This window comes from Periplaneta americana, chromosome 15 (assembly GCF_040183065.1).
Source record: "Periplaneta americana isolate PAMFEO1 chromosome 15, P.americana_PAMFEO1_priV1, whole genome shotgun sequence".
NCBI classification, from domain to species: Eukaryota; Metazoa; Arthropoda; class Insecta; order Blattodea; family Blattidae; genus Periplaneta; species Periplaneta americana.
This window is the reverse complement of record NC_091131.1, coordinates 172921064-172938635: the sequence shown is the minus strand read 5'-3', so window position 1 is coordinate 172938635 and position 17572 is coordinate 172921064. Positions and strand designations below refer to the sequence as shown.

The following is a 17572-nucleotide window of genomic DNA, read 5'->3' as shown; positions in this document are numbered from 1 at the left end:
CCATAACCTATGTTCCTCTCTCGAAGTGAGAGTCCAAGTTTCACAACCATAAACAACAACCGGTTATAAAACTGTTTTATAAATTCTAACTTTCAGATTTTTCGACAGCATACTGGATGACAAGACCTTCTCAACCGAATAATAACAGCCATTTCCCATATTTATTCTGTGTTTAATTTCCTTCCGAGTATAATTTATATTTGCTACTGTCCAGCCAAATGGTTAAATCGCATCCCGGTTTGTAACACTCGTTCCTCCTGTCCCCTCTTAAGGGCTAGTTGCTGAGGTGTTGGGCTCTTCTCCACAAAATATTTGCTGTACGGAATTGGAAGTTTACGTAATATTATACAACTGTTTAAAATAATTTAAAGAAAAGGGCCCCGTTAAACAAGTAGGCCTGTCATATGATTTTCCTAGTTTTGACGACCGTGTGACATAACCAATCGGACGGACAGTAGCATGACAACATGTACGTCACCAAGCTATTAACAATAAAACTTAATCATAAGAGTAGAGTCTGAAAACGAATCAAAAGATGAAGCACATAGTAACGGTTACTTCTAATATAGGTATAACCTCAAAGAAAGATAAATTCAGGGAACTGAAATCAAGTTTAGTCTTCTATTAAAGAATGAAATTGATTCGATTCTGGAATGTAGACTATGATTAGATCGTAAAAAAGTCCGTTAAATAGAAGAAAATGGCACTAATGCAACAAAAAGTAAAACATTTCGTAAATATGGCCAGTAAACATTTAAAGACCAAAAAATACAAATAAACGCAAGTAAAAGAAGAGTATATTGGTTTATGTTGACGTGAAACGAGTTTATATTGTATCCTGCATTGTTTGTGATGTCTAAGGAAAAATATGATGTTTCATAACTCCGAGCCCTATTCATCACTCATCAACTCACCACTATTTTCCCACCCCACTTCTGATATTCCCATCACATCCATTCTGATTCCTCTCATTGTTTCCTTCAAGTTTTCCAACTTACCTGGTACAGGCGGAGTCTTCACATGCCAGGTTGAAGTCGATCTTCTTGTCAATCTTCTTGTCCATCTTGTCCATCTTCTTGTCCATCTTCTTTTCTTCTCTCCGTTGGATTTCGTCATGACATGTCCTTCCCCAGTATCCCCCACCCGGACATCCGATTGGGGGGATAGTTTACGTCCGGAATTTTTTACCAGGGAAAGACTCATCATGGCATTTTTATCATATCATAAACTATCTTCTTGGGATATGTATAAATGCGGTAGCCTCCCATTGCTATCCGCACACCACTCTCTCTTTCGCATCTTAAAAGATCCCAGGGGGCCCCAGCGTGAAGGTGAGGAGAGTGGATTTGACTAATTAGGCCCTCCGGACTTCACCGAAATTCTCCACAAGGGTTAAATATCAGTTCCATCAGGGTTTTTGACCCGATCAGAGACCAGGAAATCCCAATTAGCCTTTGCCCCCCTTATTGAGTTTAAAGCGTTATAAATTTCATCCATGCGAAAGAATAACTAAAATACTTATCGAACATAATACCAAGAAAGTTAGTGTTCCAGGATTTAAGATTAAAGTTATGTCATTGAATGTAAAATTAACATTATTACAAGAAATAAATCTTAAATCTCAAATCTCTCTGCAGTGCATATGAAGAGAAGGCATATGTCACTGTTGTTAGGGATTCGTCTGTAGATTAGGGGCGTTAAGCTTGACGGCCCTCTTAGTGCTATTCGACAGGAGTAGGCTACGTGCTGGCACTGGGATTCTCCTTCTCTCTTTCTCATCTTCATCATCACTCATTCCATATACTACATTTACATATACACTCACCCTAGTACAAGACATAACTCTCAACAGATACACATCATGTACAGCGTGACCCGCCGAAGTGGTGTGCAACTAGAAAATGGAGCACAGTTGTGCCATCTATCCGCAATATGTGAAACCCGAATCACGTAAAGTGAAGTGGGTAGACATTAAATACATACATACTAAGAAATAAACGTGAAGTTCTGGCTACATTAATAAATAAGATTACTAGAACGGTCGACCTGCATGGCGCAGGCGGTATAGCGCTGGCCTTCTGTGCCCGAGGTTGTGGCGGGTTCGATCCTGGCCCAGGTCGATGGCATTTAAGTGTGCTTAAATGCGACAGGCTCATGTCAGTAAATTTACTGGCATGTAAAAGAACTCCTGCGGGGCATAATTCCGGCACACCGGCGACACTGATATAACCTCTGCAAGTGCGAGCATCGTTAAATAAAACATGATTTATTTGTTATTAGAACGACACCATTTTTAAGTTCACAAATACAATTAATTAATTTTTAGTTTGCTCATTACCTAGATGCGAAGCAGAAACAAGATGAAGTCAAATGTCTATCAAGTTTGCTTAAACTAACACTTCAATATTATTCATTTATGCAGTGATAAGAGAAGTTGTGAAACAAATACAAAGGAAAAATCGTGAACTGAATACAATTTATTAAATTAATAACTATAGGATTGATAAAATTCTGAAAAAAAAGTTTTAATCTTAATTTTTATATTCTTGTGGAGTGGGGGACACACAGGTATGCATGAGATAATTTTTATTGTGCTACTAAAACCCCTTGAGTCTTGGTGTTGCCTAAACCCCAAAAGACACAAAACGCTATAAGGAAGACCATACTGTTTTATCGTCGTTGAAATTGACATGTTTTCACACATTTGAACATAGAAGCTATCAAAAAATCTCTACAGACTAATTTCGAGAATTAAGAAGAATTGCCCGTTCAATACGTTATGAACATGCAATAATTTAACGTGTATATTTCTCAAAGCAAAAGCCTTACATTTCTAGAGGTAAATAATCTTAAACCCTCAGTTTCCTGCTACTGCAATGCGGACCAGGAATATTTCTTGAGTAATAGTTCATGCTAATTCAATTATTTTACGTAATAAAGAAGATGAAAGTCGCAAGGCCTTACCTTGTTGGCGAAACGTTTAGTCCACCATCATTAATTCCATTGTCTGTTATCCTGATGTTCGACAGGGTTAGTTAAAGGGTCCCACTCCATGGGCTGCATGTCACTGTCGGCGTCGATGCCTTCCCACTGCATGGGCTCCTGTTGTTCCTAGAAAATTTCAGAAATGTGGAATAATAAATGTTACAATTTTAATCGATGATGGTGAAGTTTTATGGACTATAAACGGCGTAATTTCTCTCACTTTAGAACAAAAGTAAAGTGATGTGTCCCATGATTTAGATTGACGCAATTACATTAGACTAGCCTTACATAAATGAGAGGATTCTATGGAAGATTTAGAGTTCACTTTGTCTGAAAATGTTGTCTGTCGCAAGCAGAGCTCTCTGTAAACCTACAATACTGCAAGTAACTTCGATAATAATCGAATCAGTGAATTACCTGAAAATTCCTGGAATTGTTTCGAAAGTTCTGAAAGACTGTAAAAGCCGCCTAAAATTTTTAATTTAATTTGATACAACTAGTGACAATCGGCATAGATGGACTAGGGAAAGAGACTCGTGTGCTGGGATGTGAGTTAGATTACACTCCGTCTGATTGATTATAATTATGTGCATAACCTATATTTTGTTTCCACGCTCTCAGAGGCAGTGCCTAAAATGCAGTACAGACAGTGCAACTTTCTACATTCGAACGTGGAAAGATAAAATGTATCCACTTTTTTTTTTCTTTCTGGCAGCTTGTAAGTCTGTTATTTAACGAGGTCACTCAGCATCGTCTCTTGATCCCTTAGATTTCCTAAGTCGTTCCGGATGGCACGTTCCGTGGAAAATCTCTGCAGGGAGTGGAGCATGACTGTCCATCTCGCAAGAAGAATAGCTTATCTGTTCACATACAATAGTCGTAGGTGCCGAATCTTAGTTTATGATATATAACTACAACGTCTTTGGTTTATTGCTGTATGACGAACTCATCTTTCCGACGTCTTGGGAAGTCGATGTCAGTCATTTGCTTAAAGCAAGTCTTGGAGTTACACTCGTCCCCACTGCGGAGCTATGACCTCAAGGAGCATTACGTTTCGTACTCCCAAAACTGTTGATGTATCTAGAAAATTATCTGTCAAAACTGGTTCGCATGACTTGATCTATTATCTCTGTGAATATTGTAATAGGTTCCCTATGTATCTAGTTCCTTCTCATACATAGCACACAATTATTCTCCTTCTAAGAAGAGCATGTAGAAATTATCGTGAAAAATTAATTTACCAAAATTTTACTTAAAGAGCTACTTTTAGTTACTTCGTCAAATATTTAAAAAGAAAGTACGTACTATGTCACACATTCTTATTTATTTAACCACAATTTTCTGCCATAAGCAATGTTTGTAGGAAAGCCTGTAGCATTTCCCACATATCAGGCCAATTAACTCTGAGCACCGAATAGAGGCATCAGCACTGCTACTATCCGTGTGAAAGTCTCTTGTCCGTACCACGAAACTTTGAGGAAATGCATTAGGTTTCATGAACATCACATTCGTGTATACTTCATAACGTGAAAACTAGGAAACTTGGGAAGTTTACAGTCGCCAACGGAGCGACTGCGAGCTTCTCCTGTACAGCAACTCAGCGGAGGGCACAGCTGAATGAAATAACGAAATAGGTTTTTGATTCATTCATAAAACATCAGAGTGGACGCAAAACTGAACGGCACGCAGCATGCAGTTTGACAACCGGAACAAATCTGTCACTCGGTAAATAATTTGTACATATTAAAGTAAAAGCTGCTGCCAGGAAGTCAAAAGGAGGATAGCAATGGCCAAGGAAGCTTTTAATAGAAAAAGGAGCATCTTCTGCGGACCTCTGGAAAACGAACTAAGGAAGAGACCAGTGAAGTGCTTTGTGTGGAGTGTAGCATTGTTTGACGGCAGAAACATAGACGTTACGACGAAGTGAAGAGAAGCGAATAGAAGCATTTGAAATGTGGATATGGAAAAGAATGGAAGGTTGAAGTGGCCAGACAGAATAAGAAATGAAGCTGTGTTGGAAAGAGTGGGTGAAGAAAGAATGATGCTGAAACTGATCAGGAAGAGGAAAAGCAATTGGTTGGGTCACTTGCTAAGAAGAAACTGCCTACTAGAGGATGCATTGGAATGAATGGTAAACGAGAAAAGAGTTCGGGGCAGAAGAAGATATCAGATGGATATCAGATGATTAAGATATATGGACATATGTGGAAACAAAGAGAAGGCAGAAAATAGAATAGGTTGGAGAAAGCTGAGTCTGCAGTGAAAGACCTGTCCTTGGACAGAACACTATGAATGAATGAATGAATGAATGAATGAATGAAAGTACAATTGAATATCGTCATTTTGTGATAGACTATATTGTTGTAGTCATCTCTTGTCCCCAAGGTATCACATTTGCCATCTTCAAAATATAAAATCTTCAATGCTTTGTGTAACGCAACACAATGTAGAGCTTACTGATGAGCCCTACGCCTCTTAGCTGAGAAAAATAATTATCTCCACCTCGTACAAGTGCACTTATATATTTACTGGATGTTCCCGCTCTACAAACCTACATATTTAAATTGATTTTTTAAATTTTTAGTAGGTTATTTTACGACGTTTTATCGACATCTTAGGTTATTTAGTATTCTGCGTGTAAAACCCGGACCTACATCTCTGGAGATGGCCTGCCTGGTCATTCATCCCACAACAGCCTATCTTATGTTTCATTCCATGTTCGGTTAGCGCTAGTATTCATCCCCTTTTCAAGCTCTTCTTTATTCTGTAAAAGGTGCAGTTAATACCTTTTTTTTATTTTGTGTTTACATTACTTACAGCAGCGGTGGCGAAAATGTAATCGTGCGCCGAACGACTGTGTAACTTGCAACGTGCATAGCACCTATGGAGGGAGGCAGACACCCGAAGGGGAAGTGAAGCAACTGTCTGACTTATTAACGGATTTTCATTTTCCTTACGTCAAGCACTTAAATATAATTTTATACAGTACAAGACTACAAACTAATGTTTAGTACGTGTAACAAGAAAGAAATGAACAATATCACTTACTTACTTAATTACTTACTTACTTATTGGCTTTTAAGGAACCCGGAGGTTCATTGCCGCCCTCACATAAGCCCGCCATTGATCCCTATCCTGAGCAAGATTAATCCAGTCTCTACCATCATATCCCACCTCCCTCAAATCCATTTTAATATTATCTTCCCATCTACGTCTCGTCCTCCCCAAAGGTCTTTTTCCCGCCGGCCTCCTAACTAACACTCTATATGCATTTCTGGATTCGCCCATACGTGCTACATGCCCTGCCCATCTCAAGCGTCTGGATTTAATGTTCCTAATTATGTTAGGTGAAGAATACAATGCGTGCAGCTCTGCATTGTGTAACTTTCTCCATTATCCTGTAACTTCATCCCTCTTAGCCCCAAATGTTTTCCTAAGAACCTTATTCTCAAACACCCTTAATCTCTGTTCCTCTCTCAAAAGGAGAGTCCAAGCTTCACAACCATATAGAACAACCGGTAATATAACTGTTTTATAAATTCTAACTTTCATATTTTTTGACAGCAGACTAGATGATAAAAGCTTCTCAACCGAATAATAATAGGCATTTCCCATATTTATTCTGCGTTTAATTTCCTCCTGAGTGTCATTTATATTTGTTGCTGTTGCTCCAAGATATTTGAATTTTTCCACCTCTTTGAAGGACAAATCTCCAATTTTTATATTTCCAAAATGAACAATATCACAAACTAAAATTAACTGTCTTCAAAATGTCTCCGCGACAAAGTTTCAAAATCAGGAATTATGTTACTTACTGTCAGTCGTGGTTGATCACGAAGGTATTTGTCTGTCAGTCGTGATCTAAATTTGGTTTTTACTATTTTAATTGTTGAAAATAATTTTTCACAAACGTGAGTTGTAGCGAACATGGCTTCAACAGAACAAGCGAAAGAACGAAGCTTCGGATATTTATTTTTTGGCAAAGATTTGAATTTTCAACATTTGTCAAGTCTTTACATCTAGCTTTCATTTGACATCACATTGTAAATCAGTGAGTTCAAATTGAAGAGCTAACCGCATTATTCGTATATCTGCTGAAAAAGGGTCGACGTACAGAGATGATGATAATGATGATGATGATGATAACAACAACAACAACAACACTTAACTTTTTAATTTTCATCAGTAACATGTAGTATAATGCCGTTTTATGTTATACAACCGTTTTCCTCGTAATACTTGTGAACAAATCATACATTTAATATTCTCATCATATTGACAGCAAAAAAATGCATCCTCCCATCCTACTTGGAACTTTCGTACATGGTTTCGAGAGAGACATATGCCACTCGCAGGTCAGAGACAAATACAAACGGAACGGAGTTTGATTCCAGTGAGTGAGAGGGTGGGGGTTGGCGTAGAGGTTAGAAGCGAAATGCACAGCTATCACTGCAAGCCACAATGTCTCGCGAGTGACGTTCTCGCCACGGCTGACTTACAGAATGTACGTAAAATTCCTTTAAGAAGGGAAGAGATACAGGTATAGCGTATCTTTTCATGAATTTCAGTGTGACAAAAAGTTTTAAATATAAATGCTTGCAACCTATTTCCATGCAAATTAAGTACAAAGAATTCAGCTTGGCTCCCAGCTGAGAATACGCTCATCAGACATGTTTGCACGGCCGGCGTAGATTGCGTCATTATCAATCCGTAACCTTCCGCTCATTTTAATTCATACGCCTATCACTTCGATTAATTATAGCATGTGCACAGTTAATTATACTTTTATTTCATAACCTGTGTTATAGGAGTTGTATCTGTCTGCATTCACATATTCCCGACAACCTTCCATGAAATTGATATTCACATGCAAAATTTCTACGTACATGTGTCATTCGAAAATTAATGGCAACACTTGAATTAAAGTAAAAAAATATACATTTTCGAATAGTCACGCTGTTGCAGTGCTCAGAAGTAATCTTCTCCAACATCAAGGTTCCACCGCCATACGCCAGGAAAACGACTGATGCTTAGAGCATTACTGATAGCCTACCAAATTAAACTCATTACAAATACCTTAACAGATGCATTATAGGGGCCAATCTCCTTATTGGTTGAATGGTATGAATGCTACTATCGATATGTATTGTTGTTATAATCGACATAAAATATGTTGCCAACTTCTAAATTAACAGTCAGTTTTATATTGTTGACTTGTAGCCTACTTCAAAGTGGAAATAACGGCACTAATAGTAAAATATATTTTCCCTGGACCAAAAATATAATACAAACTAACTAAAATCACATCAGTAGTAACAAACTGTATAAATTTTTTTATTTAATTTTTAATTTGATAGCATTTAATGCTTTCGAATATCGAATGCTAAAAACGCTAATCGAACCATTAGCCTTCTTACGCTGACCTTTTTTTTTTTTTTTTTTGCATATAATGTGTGATGGGTGGCCCCTATAATGCATCTGTTCCTATCTTATAAATGAGTTTATTTTTTTCAAACTCACAGATGACACACATCAAATGCTCTCCTTTCTCATTGCTATCAGCTTACGTTATTTAGCGTTGATAGCGCCACAAACACATTATTGCCACTAATTATATCAGGAAGCGAAACTTAGTGCCCGATGGAAAAGAGGCGGGTGGTTTTAGGTTAACTATGTTCTAAAGTTCCTCTACTGTGTACAAAGAAAGCGGCGTGGGTCGTGCCCCGTTGAACTACTGTGCCTTAGTTGTTCGCTATTTACTTGCTTTGTGTTGCAGTCTACGAGTAACTTTTTTAAAATTCGTTACTTTACGACGCTTTATCAATTGCGACGAGTAACTTACAATATAGGCTAGAGACCACAGAATTCCGTATTAATTTAGAAAAAAAATCGTGATAAAAATAGTATATTTTGCGTTTTATCTCTAATTAGTTGTAAGATGTAATCGCAATAATTTCGTATAAAGAGTAAGAGATTGCTTACGTGAAAAAATAACCCTTTATTACCCATTAGGCGTCAAAATAATGATAAAAAAGATTTCATACGTCAATTTATTGAACAGATTCACAAGGAACCTAGATACGTTTCAACATAGCAATGTAAATTCATAGTAATTCAACATGAGAGCTCGTAATGCCTCAATCACGTCAACTGTAACAAAGTATTGGATGATTGTTTCAGAAATATTTCTTTCAAAGTAAGAAATGTTACACCGCAATCAGTAGGCCTACTTTTTATATCCTTGAAGTAACTCGTTGTTTTAACCCTTTCTGTGAGTGCATTAACATTATTAGCATTTATCTGTACAATATTTGCTGTGTTGAATAAGTCATTTAAATTTACAAACAATAAATATGAATAATGTAACTCAGATTTTTCAATTTTCTGAAGCACATGTTTAAATAATTATTATATTTCAGTCTTAAGTCAAGCTAAAATGGTTAATTAATTTGTCTACCAACTCCCCTACATTATTAGAAATTACGATATTCAATCTACGCTTCATGTCATTATGCAGAAATCTGTTGTCTCTGCCTATCCCTCTTCACAGCTGAACATGACTACTTTTACGCGCATGTAAACAAACCCGTATCTATAGTCAAGGAACAGTTAACTTGTTTCATCGGGCAACAAGTTTCGCTCCCTGATAATTATACTAACAAATTCAATTTTTATGTAGGACTGAAAAAATATTCTGATTTTTTGTTCATTAAATTATTACCAGACTTCGGTCCTGGGCACAGGAACGCATGAAGTTCAGAACGCACGAACTATAATGTTGCGTTGGTCGAGTGGCGTGGGTGATGGAGCGCGCCGTTACTTCGTGTCTCAACATGTAAACAGTCAGTCACATTACGGCACAAAATATATTTCACTCTGTACAGATGCAGTATATACAGTACATTCCTAGTGTAGACAATAAATCTCTACCATTAAAGTATTAACGTGAGTTGTAACCTTCAATCAGGCGTTTCTACGCCGAAGCCTGTTTCACGTACCGCAGCCAAGCAGCAATAGGCCTACACACAACGGTAATGCACATTACGGACCCACCTGTGCTGTTACAGTGACTGCACTCGGGTCATGACGTCATTTATACTCCCTGTACTCTAAACCTCATACTGGTTACTGTGTGTACCTAGGCCGAAGCCTGATTATTACATTCGTTATAGTATACTGTAGAGCGTTCACCTACATAATGTAGGTCGACAGGGCGGCGCGCGACTGGCACGAAGACCATACAACACGCGGCAATCCGTCTCCAGCATGATCGGCAGTTCACTTCAGTCTTCCTGTAGGAGAGATTATATTGAGGTTAGATTGCGTGTTATTCTTCTTAGTTTTTCAATTGCTTCAAATATCATATTTTCTTCTTGTGTTTAGAAAAACAGCAAATTTTCAATTAGAACTTCGAAAATATGTAACAGGTGTGCTTCCAGACAGGGAACTAATTACACGGAACAACAAGAACTTTTCTCCGACTTAAAACAATGTGTGTCCCTTATGGTTTGATGTGCGCTGAATCCGAAAATGCATGTCTTTTCTTCGTATCACGTAAGGGTTTTAAGATATACTATGATTTCACTTTTCGATAAGCGTTCCCCCAGGAAACATCTAGCGCAGGTTGGGGTTGTAAAGCGAAACAAAAGCAAATGCATTTTATGAGTTTATGACCTATTTACGATTTATTATGGTTGTTGGCATGTTATTTTGTACATCTAATAAATCTGCGGTGTTCGGGTAAAGGGGTATAAGTCATTCTTTTTGTCCAGGTGGAATTTTGTTCACACACAGGTTAAATTATACAAGTGGGTGTGCAAAAATCAAAGAATACTAGCAGTTGTTGTGTTTTATTTGTGTAGAAAATTATTTGTAATAAGGGTTCCAAGTTTAATTTTCATTTATCTCCGAACTCATTTTTATGACTTATCTCCGTTTACCCAAACACCACAAAAATAAACAGATATTGGTCCCTTCTATTCAGTAAATTTCATAACACTTCAAAGTGTGGTCTACGCAATGAACACACATGGGTGTGGTTTTCAATATTTAAAAGAAACGTTTACCAGCTTGAGTGAAGGGAAATTAAAAGAGGGCATTTTCATCGGTCCACAAATTGACAAAGTTATGACTGACTCTTTGTTTGAGGAGAAACTTTCCATTACAGAAAAAAAATGGCATGACGCGCTTTCAAAGATGTTTGCTCAAATTTCCTTGGAAATTCTAGGGCAGACAACTGTATCAAACTTGTGGAAACCATGCAAGTGCATATGACAAAATGGGGTGTAAGATTTCTCTCAAAATACACTTTTTACATTCTCACATTTACCACAGAAAAACTTACTGAAGCTGGAGTTACATGTACACATTTTTTCCTTTTATCATTCTGTTGGCAGAGACACAACATATTATGATGGTGAAATAGAGGCTATACACATTGCTCTCCGACAATTATTAGATCTTCCCTTAAATAAATATAACAAGACAGTAATTCTTTCAGATTCTAAAGCTGCAATTCAGGGAATATGTTCCAATGCCACAAAGAAGTCAACAAAAATAAGAGAATGCTACAAAATGTTAACACAACTCCAAAAAGTTAATAAGATTGTCCGTCTCCAATGGATTCCAGTATAAAATTGTATATGTATTGTAAAATTGTATTGTGCACTGTAAATTTTATTGTGTATTGTTTATATTGTGTATACCCCACTGCCACCGGGTGCTTGCCCACTTGCAGTGTAAATACATACATACATACATACATACATACACTGTGGAGTCATGGGGAATGAAACCGCAGACACACTTGCCAAGAAAGGCACAACAATAAAACAAAAATCTAAATTTAATTTCTCATATTCCTCAATAAAATGCTTGATCACTACAAAATTTTCTCATTCATACCTACAAGAAATAGAATCAAATGCTAAAGACAAAAAATGGATTACACTACTTTCCAACCCAGATATAATCCCCCAGAGACCAAGGAAAACAGCAGTTGCAGCCTTCAGACTATTGACAAATCATGACTGTCTAGCAAGTCATCTCTACAGAATAGGTATCTCAGCTTCACCCATATGTGTCCTGTGTAACGATCCAGCAGAAATGAATGAAGACCACTTGAAGACCTGTGAAGCATTAAGATCAGAAGAAACTACAGTTCAAAAGTATTGGAAAGCACGACTCCTAATGGCTTCATTGCCAAATGCAAGGCATTAGACAACAACAACAACATTCTCATTTGGATTTCTTTCCTCCTAAACTTGGAACGGTAAACAATGAGCACAGGGAAAGATTTCCCCAAGAAATATCTGAAAGGGAAAGGCTATATAAAGAAAGAACATCATCCAGCATGCTTGCAGACTACTGTTGATTCTTTGTAAAAGACAGTCCCGGGTCTAGTTATAAAGTGAAGTCATCCAGAAAAACCTTTTAAAACCTAAGTTCAAATTCTGAGATTTTTGTCATTGTACGTATAAAATATTTTTATTATTGTGTTTTTTTGTATTTTAAACTATGTAACATCATTTTTGTATTCAGTACACATTTTTTCAGTATGTATTATGAGGCATTTTGAATCCCTAGTGTGCTATACTTTTATCAGTACTTACTTACTTACTGGCTTTTAAGGAACCCGAAGGTTCATTGCCACCCTCACATAAGCCCGCCATTGGTCCCTATCCTGTGCAAGATTAATCCAGTCTCTATCATCATACCCCACCTCCCTCAAATCCATTTTAATATTATCTTCCCACCTATGTCTCGGCCTCCCCAAAGGTCTTGTTTTAGATTCCACTCTATATGCATTTCTGGATTCGCCCATACGTGCTACATGCCCTGCCCATCTCAAACGTCTGGATTTAATGTTCCTAATTATGTCAAGTGAAGAATACAATGCGTGCAGTTCTGCGTTGTGTAACTTTCTCCATTCTCCTCTAACTTCATCCCTTTTAGCCCCAAATGTTTTCCTAAGCACCTTATTCTCAAACACTCTTAAGGGGATGCGCTACTGAAAAATGACAGTTTTTGAAGAAATACCCTTCATAGGCTAAATTCCAATGCTCCATTACCACAACCTGTGTTTCAGCTATAATATGCACTATAAAAAACATAGAAAACTCTTGTTTTAGATTCCAAAAAACGGTTTCCAAAAATAAACGCGTTATTTTCAAATTTTATTTTTAAAAGGGTTATTTCTTGACTTAGATCATTGAAATTTTCCTGATTAATTCATAATCATGATCATAATATGCTGTTAAAATTTCAATACATTATCTCTTATAATGTAGAAATTAGAAAATTCAGTAGCGCATCCCCTTAACCTATGTTCCTCTCTCAAAGTGAGAATCCAAGTTTCACAATCATAAAGAACAACCGGTAATATAACTGTTTTATAAATTCTAACTTTCAGATTTTTGACAGTATGTATTGTGGGTCCCTATCACCACGGCATGGCGCATCCTCAGGTTGCACATAGAGGAGACGGCCTCCAGATATGCAGGGTAGCTGTGAATATATTGAATAAGCAGTCGCGGACAGCCGATGAGGGGTGGTCCTCCAGCTTGGGGGTTGGGCGAAGGGCTAACAACCCATCACCGTAAAAAACAGCTTATTACGAAACCTTCAAATAAACCTCGGAATGGGACTGATTCTCTGGCACGACCACAGCAAAGGAATAAGGTTCTGAGATTTGGTAGTTTTATCAGTAGCAGTGAAAAATTAAAAAAAAAAAAAAGGTTTTTAATAAAAATTTCAATTCTTTTTCCCGGAAAGTGGTACGTGATGAGACAATTTGGATTTTAAATTCAGATTTAGGGCATAGATATTAGCAATATTCACCTGTTTTTATTTCGGAGCAAGACAAAAAGTAAAAATTTGTTGTTCAGTGTTATTAATGTCTTTGTCCTGGTGTCCATAGGATCGGCTTCAGACACGTGCATTTGTTACGTGCAGAGTCTCATATTATTAGCACATATGATGTTTGCAGTGCATGGCAAAGTCGTCCGAACAACAGGTGGCCTTGTCTCACGTTACAAGCGTACAACTGTGTCCGGAAACTCCAATAATACAACGTTTATACAAGAGATGCTGAAACATTCGCTACAGGCTACTAAATACATAAAAAAAGTTAGCGAAATGCCCGTATTGGAAACTCTTGGAATTGTGTAATGTGCACAGTTACGGACAACAATAAAGCAGTGGTTTTATTGAGGTCTACAGTCGATTGTTTAACAACGTTGTTATCAATTGCAAGGCTATCTACATAGAGACGGCGGAATTTGTAATAGTGGGAAAGTACGAGTACTGGGTGAGCCTATACCTTTTGACCATCACTTGAGAGGCACACATTGCAGGCCTCTCTGGTCGTGTGGTCAGCACGGTGCAGATCCATCTGAGGACACTACATGACATGGGGCAAACACCCAGTCCCGTGGCAGAAAATACATCTCTCCCATTGCACATGCTGGGAATGGAACCACGGACCGCTTGATTGGAAAGTGAATAACCTAGCCATATAGCCACAGCGACGGACTGGGTCTAATTCACATCTGTAAATTGAACAAAACAGCTAAGTTATACATTATCATTTTATAAACCAAGGCGTGTAACTTGCTTTTCATAGAAACCGGCAGAAGTTTCATGAGAAATTAAAGTAACAAATCATTCTTTGACACTTCTACAGACTTAGAACTGATGGTATTAAGTTCTGGAAACAACCACATCAGTACTGTGCAACCAAGCGTTCAACAGTATCGGTAAAATACTGAACTAAATGTCTTACGTCATTCTTGGCAATCAAAGAGCTCATATAATATCAGACCTGCCAACCTACGAGACATGAAATGCTGGAGATGGGAATTTAGTGGGGTAGGCCTATAATAATAATAATAATAATAATAATAATAATAATAATAATAATAATAATAATAATCCATGGTGCTACAGCCCGTGAAGGGCCTAGACCGACCAGCCGGCTGCTGGCTTCTCGCCCACATGCCGAAGCAGAGGTGGATGATCATCCAACAAGAATAGAGGTATTGTGTGGTTAGCACGATGATTCCCCAGCCGTTATAGCTGGTATTTGCAACCAGATTTCGCTACCTATCGTAGCTCCCCAAGTGCATCACGATGCTGGGTGGGCACCGGTCCCGTACACTGGCCGAAATTTCATGAGAAAATTTCTTCCCCCATGAGGACTCAAACCAGCGCGCATTCCGTAACGAGAGTCTAGGCGGGATGCCTTAGACCGCGATGCCACGGCGCAGGACGGGGTAGACCTATACTTAATAATAATAATTATTACAAATGACTTTTAAGAAACCCGCAGGTTCATTGCCGCCCTCACATAAGCCCGCCATCGGTCCCTATCCTGTGCAAGATTAATCCATTCTCTATCATCATATCCCACCTCCCTCAAATCCATTTTAATATTATCCTCCATCTACGTTTCGACCTCCCCAAAGGTCTTTTTCCCTCCGGCCTCCCAACTAACACTCTAATGATAATAATAATAATAATAATAATAATAATAATAATAATAATAATACTGAAAGGAAAACGTAACATTAAACAATCAAATACGAAAGTTATGCGATCGTTTATAAATCTAGGAGATTATCATGTCACTGCAGAAGAGAGGAAGTCGTGAGTTAATGGCGAGTGACTTCAAACCTACAGCAGCGACCTGATTCCGATACGACTGGTCCCTTGGCCGCATTGTATATTGGCGTGGTTGAAAATTGTGTTGCCTTTGCTACTAACAACTCGTGAGGGATCAAGAGCCACCAGCTAACTGCTGGCTTCACATCCAATGCCTCAGCAGAGGTTAACGATCATCTAACCAGTACGAGGGTAGCGTGTGGTTGGCACGATCATCTCCCCTAGCTGTTACGTCTGGATTTCGCTACCAATCTTACTCCCCAAACTGGATAGACATCGGTGACGTACTGGCAGAAATTTCAAGAGAAGAATTCTTCCCCTATGAGGACTCGAACCAGAGCCCTTTCTGTATCTCTAGCCCAAGGCATGACGCTTTGAACTACACACGTGTATTTGCTCTGAGGTTTAAAGTTTTATGTTATATTTTTAATTAATCTGAATCGTAACTTTAACAAACAGCTGTGTCTCCTTTATATACAGTATCTTGTCGTGGATGCGAATATTGTTCCAGCATCTCGTATTTTTTGGCTTGTTTTATGTGAAGCGAGCTTTACGAATTCATATGGGTTATTTGGTTTTTTTTTTTTGCACTGCTGCCATTTCGTAGGCTACATTAATTCTCCCGTCAGTTAGGGCATTTTTTCTTATCTTACTTGATGTCCTGATACTTCTCATTTTTATATACTCATAAACTTGACATTCTGTTATAATTTAGATAAATTGGAAGATATGTGGATGGAAGTGATAAAAGCTAGCAATGAATGTAGCATGGAAACCTTCATAGGTATTTGTCGTCCACGGATGCATGTGCCCTTCAGTGGATGGGAAAGCTCTGTGTTCGTCGATGTAGCTACTAGTCCACTAACACTACGGTAAATAAGCACAGAACTCAATTCCAGCATGATTTGGTTTAAGAGGTTATTAAGTACAGCTTAAAGGAGTAAAATTTTGGAAATATTCAACTTTTTTTTTCCTCCATTAATGTATCTTGTACAATAATGAAAATTAGTATGTGTAAAACACTGTCCTTCTGCTATATGATAAATATGTTTTTACGATTTAAAAAAATTATTTATATAGATATATTTTTTTTTTTTCAAAATTCAAAGTTCAATGTGCAGTGATGAAGCTTTTCCCTCGCAACTCAAAAAGTATTCTAACATTCTGTGATGAAATTTGTTGTGTGTATTTATGCATGTCATTTCTACAATATGATGCGAAATAACTTCTCTCCCTTTGATAGATTATCTGATAAAAAATAAATTCATTTTAAAAATGGTCAATAATTAACACAAAATAAAAATATTGTTTATTAAGGAATGTAGTTGATAGAGCATGGTATTGTAAACATGAGTTTCAGCAATAAAATAAAAGAGAGAGAATATGAAAAAAGTTAACAAGTTTATGAGTTATGAAGGAAACGCTACATCACAGCACAGTGAACTTTAAATTTTGAAAAAGCATATAAATATTTGTTTTTTAATCGTAAAAATATTTTTTCATATAGCAGAAGGACAGTGTTTTACACATATCAATTTTCATTATTGTACACTTAGCGGCAAAAAAAAAAAAAAAAAAAATGGGCCGACTCTTGGTCGATAGAAATGCTAAGTTCTATCGCACGGTTCACTCGTGTAAACGTAACCCACTGCAAGGCATTGCTGTGGTATCTCTTCATTGAAAGTCGTCCGTCTATAATGTAGTAAACCTTATGAGCAGTGTGTAGTCCAGTGGTAAGAAGTCTGACATCCGTACCAGAGGTTGCGAGTTCTCCTCCCAGTACAGTAAAATTACTATTTTTTATTTTAATTTTTACTTAATTTATTAGTTTAAATGTGAAATGGTATTTGTTAACGAACTTCATTATGCCTGCCTTGTAAAAATATTATTGCCCATCACCTGTGGGCTATTAATAGGTGAGACCTGG

At 37.5% G+C, this 17572-nt stretch overlaps 1 protein-coding gene across 1 annotated transcript in view; it reads right to left on the bottom strand.

Moving 5' to 3' along the window:
* Positions 1–2964: 2964 nt before the first annotated feature.
* LOC138715692 (uncharacterized) overlaps positions 2965–17572 on the bottom strand; it is a 43455-nt gene continuing 28847 nt past the window's right edge. Inside the window, exon 3 of the mRNA XM_069848756.1 lies at positions 2965–3111. Coding sequence (XP_069704857.1) covers positions 3065–3111 — 47 coding nt within the window. The 3' untranslated portion in view covers positions 2965–3064. The remainder of the gene's footprint in view (positions 3112–17572) is intronic.